This window comes from Carcharhinus amblyrhynchos, chromosome 6 (genome assembly GCF_965287045.1).
Source record: "Carcharhinus amblyrhynchos chromosome 6, sCarAmb.v2.hapA, whole genome shotgun sequence".
Classification (NCBI taxonomy): Eukaryota; Metazoa; Chordata; class Chondrichthyes; order Carcharhiniformes; family Carcharhinidae; genus Carcharhinus; species Carcharhinus amblyrhynchos.
Window position 1 is genome coordinate 81,905,231 of NC_137329.1, and position 11,438 is coordinate 81,916,668.

Consider the following 11,438-nt stretch of genomic DNA (forward strand, 5'->3'; position numbering starts at 1 on the left):
TGGACTAGGCATTACATAAACTGTTTGTTCACACTGTTGGAATCTAGCATGTACCAAGTATCAGAAATAGCCTATTGCTAAAATGCACATAAACGCTACATTTTGACATCTTCATCAGTATTTTGTTGTCCGAAAGGATTAAAACTGTCCGCAGAGGAAAAGTGGGATTCCCCAGTCCTGTCCGTGGTAGGATCCATTATGAGCAAGAACAGAAAATTTGGCGTTCTGGCCAAAACTCCATTCACTGTTAGCAGCACTAGCACCAAAAATCTCAGCCGCGAATGAGAATGAAAGATTTTAGCAGTGATTGAAATTTTATAAATTTATAATCTTTGTATCCCTCATTTTATATTCCCATATAATCACAGAAGAAGGCCATTTGGCCCATAACACTGAGCTGGCTATTTTGAAAGAGGTATCAATTAGTTCCATTCCCATGTTCTAATCAGTTAAGCTGGAATGCTGGAACTTTTGTGTCACAATTGTCACAGAAATGAGTTTCAACCATATGTTCTCACTTTTTTTATCTATTCATGAGATAAGGTTGTCACTGGCTGACCAGCATTTATTGCCCATCCCTACCCTTGTTCAGAGGGCAGTTGCGATTCAACCACATTTCTGTGGCTCTGGATTCACATGTAGGTCAGACCAGGTAAGGACAGCAGATTTCAGCAGCACAAAAAGACATTAGTAAACTAGATGGGTTTTTCTAACAACAATGTTTTGGTGGTCGTCAGTAGCTTTTTAATTCCAGCTATTGTTTTCGTGGAATTCAAATTCCACAACCTGCTGTAGTGGGATTCGAACCCAGGCCCCATAACATTAATTGGGTTTCTGGATTAATAATCTAGCAATAATACCACTAGGCCATCTCCTCCCTAAACACCGCCTATTTCAATCTCCTTTACTTCTCACAACTTCATCCCTGCTTAGCTCAGTTGCTGCTGAAATGCTTATGCATGACTTTGTTATCACTTGGTAATTCCAATGGATTCCCAGCTGACCTCCCATATTCTATCCTCGGTAGACTTGAGGTCATCCAAAACCCAGCTGCCTGTGTCTCCTCACATCAAATCACATTCACCTCTTACCTCAGTGTACTCGTTGACCTACATTGCCTCCCAGTCAAACAATGTTTTGATTTGAAAATTCTCACGCTTGTTTTTGAATCCTTCCATGGCCTTGTCCCTATCTTACAATCTCCTTCAACCTCACATCTCTCTGACCTATTTGCACTCCCCTAATTCTGGCCTCTTGAGCATCTCCGATTTTAATCACTCCACCGCTGGTGACCTGGACCTGAGCTATGAAATTTCTACCCTGTTCCTGTCTGCCTTTTTAACTCCTTTTCCTTCTTTAAGGCACTCCTTAAAACCTACCTTATTGTGCAAGCTTTTGATCATCTGAATAGCTGGAATCTTCTAGCCATTCTCACTGGCAGGGTGCTCTGATCCTGCCGACGGTAGGCCCCCATTGCAGGTTTCCCGGTGGCAGAGGTGTATAAAATGGGAAACTCCATTGACACTAGTGGGATCTCTGATCCCACCTCTGGCCAATGGCAGGTCATCTCCACTACCGCGAAACATTGCGGGAGTGTGGAAAATCCCATCCTACATCTCTTTATGTGCCTTGTGACTTTGTCTTACATTCAAACATGCAAAATAGGAGTAGAAGTTGGCCATTTGGCCCTTTGAACCTGCTCCACCATTTGTAAAAACATGATTGATTTGTGTGTTTTAAGTTCTACATTCCCATCGACCTCCCATAACGTTTGCTACCCTTGCCTAATGATAATCTATCTACCCCTGCCTTAAAATAACCTCACCTCCATTGCCTTCTGAGGCAGACGACGGGATTTTCTGGATGCACTCACCCCAAAAGAGGGAAATCCTGCCTGAAGTCATTGGACTTTTGCATGGTCCACCCCCACCCGCTATGATTCCCCTGGCGGCTGGGATGTGAAAATTACCCCCAAGAGTTCCAAAGTCTCTCAAACCTCTTGCAGAGGGTTGGGGAGTGGGGCTTCTGTTAATTCTCCTGTGCAGCACGAATTGGAACATTTTAATACGTTAAAGGTGCAATTTTATTATAATGTAATATAATGTAATTGAGCTTTGGCAAAGGGTCATCTGGACTTGAAACATCAGTTCTTTTCTCTCCTTTCAGATGCTGCCAGACCTGCTGAGATTTTCCAGCATTTTCTTTTTTGGCAATATAATTGTAAGTTGTTTCAGTGAACCTGCCTCAGTGCAATCACCCAGCTTGCCTCTGAGCGAATTCCTGTGACTTGATACATCAGAATAGAACTTTATTGTTCACATGGAAATTTGTTTTTGGCTGCACCTCCAGCATAGTACATAATCCATACAGTCATTCATTTAAAAAGCTATGAATATTTCCTGTATGCCAACATTCATGCATTTGTGCATATATAACATACATCCATGCAAACATAAAACTCTGCCATTACAGCACTTACTGCAGCTGAAGAAATAAAATAAGTAAAAATGGTGGGTTGAATTTATATTGCTATTTAGTAAGCTTATGGCACTGGGAACAAAATACTTCCTGACAATAGACATTTGGAAGCATCGGCCTGAAGGGAGCCTTTTAAACTGAGCTGCGCTCCCCAAGGTTGGAAATTCCTGCCCGAGGTCAATGGACCTTTGTATGGCCCATCCCGCCCATTACGGTTCCCGTGATGAGCGGGACAGGAAAATTCCACCAAGAGAATGCGAGTTTTTTTAAAAGTGCAGTGAATGTTGGTTTCTGATCTGTGCTCCCACAGACACAGGTTGGCTTCTGATCTGTGCTTGTAACACTACAATCTCTTATCAGCTGGTGTTGCAAAGAAAGACACAAAGCCTGGTTGTAATTTAGAGAGTAACTAAATTCTATTCTTGTTAATGAGTGGGGATTGTATTTATTTGAACAGAATATCATTAGGATCTTATTCTATTCCGAAATAGTTAGTAGTTCGAAGGGATTTATTCATTTTGCTAATAGTTTAGTTAATTTGTTCACAGTTACTTAGATAAATAAATTGTTACATGGTGACTTTAGAGAGAGTGTCAGGGATTTATTTTGTATTTAATCACGAGAAGTTGCTGAAGAGCAGATCACACCACTTCACACAGAATTTTTACAGATTATAGGGTGAGGTACTCATTTTTGGGTGTTTTGGTGTTGGTTCTCAGAGGGGGATCAATCTCTGCTTTGTAACAGTTAGTCATTAAGATAGAGTTTGCACGTACTCAGGCCATTGCTATATAGAAGTAACACTTTGGTTTTATCTACATTGATCTGCAATGTATGTAGACTTTTGATGTTGTGCTGACATGTCCCTGTGTAGCAGGTGTGTTGTACATATACATAGAATATGTCCAGCCCCTAGTGCATCACATTGCATATATCAACATGGACACACTCTACACATTTTACATTAACAAAGGGTTTGGAGTAGTGAAATTGAAAGGATTGCAGCCTATATCCCTGACCTATTTATCTTCTAAACAAAAGTCTTACAAATTGAGAGTTCTATCGAAGTGCATTTCTTTTAATTTAGCAAGTTACATCCTCCTTAGTTTGACAGGACATTTTTGTACTTTTAGCATTGAAGATGGATGGAACAAATTTTTTCTACTGTCACTAAACATTAAAAGCCACCTTCTTCTTTCAGAAAGCAGATACTATAGTGCGATAATGAGACTCCATGTCTGTAACTGCAACCTCGTCTCCATGGCAATTATCCAGCTTGTCCTATTTGTTTCCACCTGCTTCAATCAAGCACTACATCAAACTGTAAATCCGCTGATAAGTAACTCCCCATTTACCGCTCTGTGGAATGCACCCAGTGAACAATGTGAGACCAAATTTGGAGTTACTGTGAACCTGAGTCTTTTTGAAATCATTGGCAGCCCTTTGGAAACTGCTACAGGACAACCCATTACGATATTCTACCACAACAGGCTTGGTTACTACCCCTATTACGATGAGTTAACCAAAGAGTCATTTAATGGTGGTATCCCCCAACTGGCACCCTTCGATCTTCACTATGAGAAGCTAATAAAAGATTTTCAGTACTACATTCCTTCAAAAGCAGGACCCGGAATTGCAATCATAAACTGGGAGAACTGGAGACCTCAGTGGGTAAGGAACTGGGACCAGAAAGATATTTACCGGACAAAATCTGTCGAGCTGGTTCTGCAACGGAATCAATTGCTAAATATAAGTTACGCAACTGTGATTGCCAAGAACGAATTTGAAGAGCAGGCAAAAAACTTGATGTTAAAAACTTTAAAATTAGGGAAGTTATTAAGACCGAATCATCTCTGGGGATATTACTTATACCCAGAGTGTTATAATTACAACTACAAGGATGAAATCACTAACTACACAGGGAGTTGTCCTGTCATTGAAATTGTGAGAAATAATGAGCTTCTCTGGCTGTGGAATGAAAGCACGGCGCTATTTCCTTCAATTTACCTGCAGACAATGCTGCGGTCTTCAACAACTGCGGCTAAGTTTGTGCGTCACCGTATTCAGGAAGCAAAGCGAGTCGCATTACTTTCCAGTCAGAAATACACACCACCTCTATACGTTTATACCAGGCCAGTGTTCACCAATTCTCAGGCTGAATATCTATCTGAGGTAAGTTAACTCGGACATACGAGAATAGAAACACACTTTTAGCTTGCCAAAACTAAGTCTAAAGCATCACAATTTCCTGTAGTTTTGGATTATTGTATATAAATAAATAAGAATTTCTTTGGGGGAATCATGCAATGCAAAATCACAGTGGCACCGTGGTTTAGGACTGCTGCCTCATAGTATCAGGGACCCAGGTTTGATTCCCGCCTTGGGTCACTGACTGTGTGGAGTTTACAAGTTCTACCTGTGTTTGCGTGGGTTTCCTCTGAGTGCTCTGGTTTTCTCCCACAGTCCAAAAGACGTGCTGGTTAGGTGCATTGGCCATGCTAAATTCTCCCTTGGTGTACCCGAACAGGCACCAGAGTGTGGCAACTAGGGGATTTTCACAGTGACTTTGTTGCAGTGTTAACGTAAATTCAAAATTATTCTGGCGATAAGGAATTGTTTTCTTCAGATAGAATTTATACATTGTTTTCTCTTTTTTTGCAGATTGATCTTGTTCATACAATTGGGGAAAGTGCTGCTCTGGGAACAGCGGGATTTGTTATTTGGGGTAGTTTAAGTATGACTGAGACAGAGGTAAGTATCTTTGATGATTACCCATTTATGTGATAAATACATTGTCCAAATTGGGATTATCAAAGCCTGTTCTCCTCAATTTGCCAGTGTGTTAATTACCTGTGGTGAAACCAGGTTGCACAGGCCTTAGATAGGCTGTCAAACTTGGAACTATCAACAATTTATTTCATGACTCAAAACTGAAGGAAATATCAAATGGGCAAGCTCAAGCTGCCAGTGTCTATTGAGATCCATTATAAGCATTGACTTTAGGTCTGGAGGGATTGGAATAGTTTAAAAACAAATGCTCACACTTCCTTTTGTTCCTTCTATTTGAAACCAGGTTGCGGGGGAGGGTGTTTTGTAACTAACTTCACCTCGAAGCAGATTGCCTGGTATTCTTCGACTCTTCAGAGTTGAGGGTACCTTGCTTCCACACTAAAATGAGTCCTTGATTCACCGGGGAGTTCAATGTGTGATCCACAGTCTTTGTCACAGATGGGACAGACAGACACTGGTTGGAGGAGCAGGTGGGAGGGATGCCAGGTTGCCTCGTGTTTCTTTCGCTGTGGATGCTTGGCTCCAGCTTGCTCTCGACAATGAAACTGTGTTCAGCTCCTTCCCAAATGCTCTTCCTCCACTTCTGGTGGTCTTGGTCCAGGAATTTCCAGGTATCGTTGAGGGTGTTGCATTTTTTCAAGGAGGCTTTGAAAGAGTTATCAAATCATAGAATCCCTAAAGTACAGAAGGAGGCCATTCGGCCCATTGAGTCATTACCAACCACATTCTCGTCCTGGCCCTATTCCCGTAACCTCATACATTTACCCTGCTAATCCCCCGACACAAAGGGGCAATTTAGCATGACCAATCAACGTAACTCGCAGGAAACACATACAGACAAGGGGAAAATGTGCAAACTCCACACAGACAGTGATCGAGGCCAGAATTGAACCTGGGTCCCTGGCACTGTGAGGCAACAGTGTGCCACCATGTCCTAGAAGTATTTTATTTGTCATCTTGGATCATTTGCTGCCTTGAAGATTTGAGTAGAGTTTAGCCCAATTGTATCTCATTGATATGGGAAATCTATTCCATCACTGTTCGGACAATGATGTTTGTGAGTTATCCTCTCACTGCTAACAGGACAGCACGAGACACTGGTGTTTCTTTCTTAAATTATATAAAGTAAATTTAGCTTTGATGATTACAGACCTGGAACTCAGTGATAATTTTATTATGCACTCAGAAAATAAATAAAGTTGAGCCCTTCTTTGTGTGTCAGCTCTGGTAGTTGCTAGCTCTCTTGCAAGGTTCTAGTTAGGAGACCAACTCCAGGGCTTACGTACAAAAAAACCAAGCTGTATCAGACAGAGGGCTGCACTGCCAGAGATGCTGGGACAGATTTTTCTGGAAACCGACACAGGCTGGTAATGGGCAGGAAAAGCGACATTGAAGCTGTCAACAGCAGCAAAGGCTTTCTCTGGTGTACATTGCTGGACTTGGAGGGGACGGGATGCGAGAGAAGAAATATCAAGGGGTGGGTCCCACGACATAACCCTTACAGGGCAGGCTCTGATTCACCCACTCTGCCAGAAACCTAGTAACTTGAGGATTTTAGTGTCATTTTTAAAGGCCTCTCCAGCATAAAGGAGTTCACCCTTGCAGCCCTCTCCAGCACTGTTCCTGAGAGTGCCCAGACACTGCCAGAGGGACAGGATGCTGCCTGGACCTTCTTCACCCCCTGAGTGATGCACTCACCTGAGCTCCCCAGGAGGTCTGCGCGCCACGTGCATGTCTTGGGAGAGCAGTTGAGTTTCGTGCTGTTCTGCCCTCACACCGACACAAATGGATTTTCTGTCTAGGGGAGGGAGTATGTTTCAGGCTAATGAAACATTAATGATCCTGATGTTCAATGTCAGGAAACACGCCCCATTACTGACGTGGGGAGGATATAATTGCATCACCTCTTTATGTCGATGTAAAACGTGAGTCAACTTCCTCATAGTACTTTCCACTCCTATTGACAAACCCGTCCACCATGATCGGGAGTTGAAAATCCCGGCCATTGTCTTTCAGATGAACGTTAAACTGAGGCCCCATCGGTCTACTTGGGTGAGTTTTTTTTATTCACTCAAGGGACATGGGCGTCATTGGCTTTATTGCCCACCCTTAGTTGAGGGCAGTTGAGAGTCAACCACATTGCTGTGGCTCTGGAGTCACATGTAGGCCAGATCAGGTAAGGATGGCAGATTTCCTCCTCTAAAGGATGTTAGTAAACTGTTGGGTTTTTCCGACAATCGTCATCATTTTTAATTCCAGATTTTTTTTATTGAATTCAAATTCTATAATCTGCCGTGGCAGGATTTGAACCCAGGTCCATTAGCATTAGCATAGCTGAGTTTCTAGATTGATAGTCTTGCGATAATACCACTAGGCCATTGCCTACCCTCAGATATTAAATATTTCATGCATGGTTTTGAAGATCATGGAGTTATTCCTGGTGTCCTGATCAATGTTTATGCCTCAGTCAACATCACAAGAACTAATTATCTAGTCATTATCTTCTTGCTGTTTGTGGGAGCTTGCTGTGTGCAAATTGGCTGCCTCATTCCCTATGTTATAACAATGGCTACACTTCAAAATAAATTTATCTGTTGTAAAGCACTTTGTGACATCTGATGATCATGAAAAGCACTATAACAAATGCAGATCTTCCTGTCCCTCAAGATGTGGCTATTTGCTGCCCAGTACAAACGTATTGCATGTCCCTACCTTCCAATCTAATCTCAGAAAGCCTAAATATACAATGTTGTTAGCTATAAACAGTAATTGAGGAATGATTTACAGGCCATAATCACTTAACTGGGAATTAAATGCTTGTGTTTAGCCCTGAATAATAATCATAATTCATGAACTGAGGACATGATCAGGTATCGATGATGCTAACCATCTGAAGTGAGATTTGTCCCTGACGCCCTTATCTAAGTTCCTCTCTGGCCCACAGCCTACATCCCTGCCTTAAATCTAGATACATGTTCATTGCTTATTTGCAGATATTTGTGCTATTTTATCTCACCTGATTTGAAATATGCAATCACGGCCTCTGATTTAGGGCTATCAATCACATCTGTGTGGAGTTTGCACATTCTCCATGTGCGCGCGTGGATTTCCTTCAGGTGCTCCGGTTTTCTCCCACAGTCCAAAGATGTGCAGGTTAGGTGCATTAGCCATGCTAAACTGACCCTAGTGTCAGGGGATTAGCAGGGTAAATATGGTGTTACAGGAATAAGGCCTGGGTGGGATTTTGATCAATGCAGACTCAATGGGCCGAAAGGCCTCCTTCTGTACTGTGGGGATTCTATGATCTCTATGATCTTTTAATGTTGCATTTTTGATGTGCAGCATTGTGGAAGTGTTTGTGGTACTTTGGATTAACTTCCATCCTTCTGTGCATAAGCCGTAAGTCAGTGGCCTTGATTATATGTTTGTTTACATGTGTAGTTGACTCTAATGATGGATGAGTGGCCATGACACGCAGAAGAAATTTTAAGCTCCTCTTGCCCCATGAGGAGATATATACTCTTCTAGTTGTGAATCAGTCTGACACTAATAAAATATTATTGACACCCAATGAGAAATCCTGTGTATTTTCAGTTTACGGTTTCATGAGTAAACTGACTGTAGGTCAAAAATTTCGACTTCAGGTAATGGCTTTCGAAGATAAGCTGAGGTCCAAATGTAAAACAACAGTGAAGGTACCCACTAATCAAAATATAACTTTTTATAGCTAGATTCAATCATGTTGTTGTGAAATTTTTAGTTTTCCTCTTTAAATGTGCTAAAAACATTAGCTAATCTCAGCCAACTGAGGGCCAAAAGAATAGTAACCACAACACAATTGATTGGATCAATATTTTCTAATTGGACTATTCTTATCTGTATTAAAATACAAGAAGTAAATTCTAATTACAATAAATATATTTGGAGATCAACCCATCAGAAGGAATTTTCATTGTGCTGGAACACAGAGCCAGCATGTGACACAGTGGTTTAGGGCAGCTCTGTGTCACAGTGGTTAACACTGCTGCCTCACAGCACCAGAGACCCAGATTCAATTCCCGGCTTGTGTCACTGTGGAGTTTGCACATTCTCCCTGTGTCTGTGAGAGCTTCCTCCGGGTGCTCCAGTTTCCTCCCACATCCACAAAGATGTGCAGGTTAGGTGGATTGGCCATGCTAAATTTACCCTTAGTGTTAAATGTATGGGAGTTTGGGGATAGGGCCTGGGTGGGATTGTGGTCAGTGCTGACTTGATGGTCTGCACTGTAGGGATCCTATGATTCAATCATTTGGAGATAAAATAGCATAATTTCTATGGAGTCATAATCAGAATTTTATTAAATTCATTTTAACCATTCATTAAACCATTTATTAGTTAAGCTATTTTTATATCATTGACAAAAGCAATATGTGTTGTGTAAAGTGTGTCGTCATTCAGTCCAGGCATCGCATTTAATTACAGAGGTGAAACAAACTTCAAAAGAAAAATGAAGAAAACTCTAACCTGGAGGTTAAAATTTATAAACAATTTAATAATCTTTAGTTCGACTGACGAATTAACAAGCTACTATACATTAACCCCAAATAAAAGCAAAATAATGCTGGGGATTTGAAATGAAATCAGGAAGTGTTGGATAAATGGAGCCGGTCTGGCCTAGGGTAAAGAGTTCTGAAGAAGTTTTATTTGGCTTGAAAATCCTCTGTTTTTCCAGCACTTTCTGTTTTTATTATAAATTAGTCTTGATTCTCATTGCTTTGAGTGCCTTGAGAAGGCAGACTAGATTAACAGGTAAGCATCATAACGGTGCTCAGGGCTCAAAGTGCTTGTACCTGGGTCACATGTGGATATGTCTGTATTTTACTAGATATAAACTGCGCATCAATAATTTATCATTGTTAGACTTGGGAGAAACCACTTGTGACTCTGTGTTGTACTTTGCAGAACACGTGTTTGGCTATTGCTGACTATGTTAAGGAAATCCTGAATCCTTATATTGTTAATGTGACGTCTGCAGCAAGGCTATGCAGTAAAATACTGTGCCAGAAGAAAGGCCGGTGTGTGCGCAAGGACTGGGATGCCCCCCATTACCTGCATTTGAACCCTGCAAGTTTCCGAATCGGCCGAAGCATTGATGGATACTCAGTCATAGGACGAGCTTCCTTTGAAGATATTGTTTTCATGACAGAAAAGTTCACTTGTCAGTGCTATGCAGAGCAAAACTGTAAACCTGCCAGTGACATTATAAACTATATCACTGAGTTGGACACTTGTATTGATTCTTACAACTGCGTCATCTCAAATCCTGATCCAGAAACGTCCACAAAATCAAACCTAATTAATTCAACTTTGGCTAATTCAACTTCAATTAATGCAGCTACTTCTTCCCAAAATTATGCTTTCTCTGTGTATAGTCACTTTCCCTCTAGTTTTGGCATAATTTTTAGTGTCCTTCACATAACACTTCAAATGTGATTTTTCTAAAATGTGCTCCACTCCTTTCTAACTTGCTTTCCCTAATGAGTGTCCTGAATTTAACTTGGATTCTCACATGCACTGTTTAAAGAGTGACCTGCTGGAATAGTTAAGTTAGTGTACAAATGTGAATGTTTTGTCCTCGGATACATCAGAATATCCTGTACTTCAAATGGTTGGTCAATCTACTAATTCGGCCCTTTTGAGTGTTTGACCTCCCATTTGCATGTTGCATGTTTGATTTATGTGGATCATGTCACTCGAGCTCATTTGTTTTAGATGGGTGAGTTTGTCGGTCTGCAAGTAGTGTACTGAATAATGTTCCCACTCGACTGATTGTGGATTGTTCAAAAATGTGATCAATTTCTATGGATAACTGTACGTTAAGGTATGTGTAACATATCACAGAGTAGTGATTCTAGCACAGTGAATATTAAATTGCACTTTTTGAGTGCACCTTTAAAATTGAGGATCTACGTAATTGAATCTTTTCCTTCTACTGCCAGAGAGCTGCCATACAGAGGTCCGATGTTACTTCACAAATTGGAATGAAAATGTTAGCTTTATCTAATGAGAGGACAAAACGTCCAAAAGTTTAAAAAAAACTTCTCTTTGATGATTGCCCAGTCTACTGAAGCCACTTACTAGTCAAAGCTAAAACCCACTTTTGTAAATGTCCATTTACACTTCAACTGCTA

General features: G+C 41.1%; 1 protein-coding gene across 1 annotated transcript; it reads left to right on the plus strand.

Moving 5' to 3' along the window:
• Positions 1–3,738: 3,738 nt before the first annotated feature.
• Positions 3,739–11,072, plus strand: LOC145344498 (hyaluronidase-5-like). Its single transcript, XM_080191674.1, has 3 exons — positions 3,739–4,650; positions 5,140–5,229; positions 10,210–11,072. Exons 1-3 carry the CDS (start codon positions 3,739–3,741, stop codon positions 10,738–10,740), a joined length of 1,533 nt encoding a protein of 510 aa, XP_080047800.1. The 3' UTR covers positions 10,741–11,072.
• Positions 11,073–11,438: the final 366 nt, after the last annotated feature.

Coding starts and splice junctions, on each gene's coding strand:
- LOC145344498 (XM_080191674.1), top strand. CDS start 3,739: ATGGCAATTATCCAGCTTGTCCTATTTGTTTCCACCTGCTTCAATCAA. Junction 4,651..5,139: donor AGGCTGAATATCTATCTGAG/GTAAGTTAACTC, acceptor CTTTTTTTGCAG/ATTGATCTTGTTCATACAAT. Junction 5,230..10,209: donor TAAGTATGACTGAGACAGAG/GTAAGTATCTTT, acceptor TGTACTTTGCAG/AACACGTGTTTGGCTATTGC.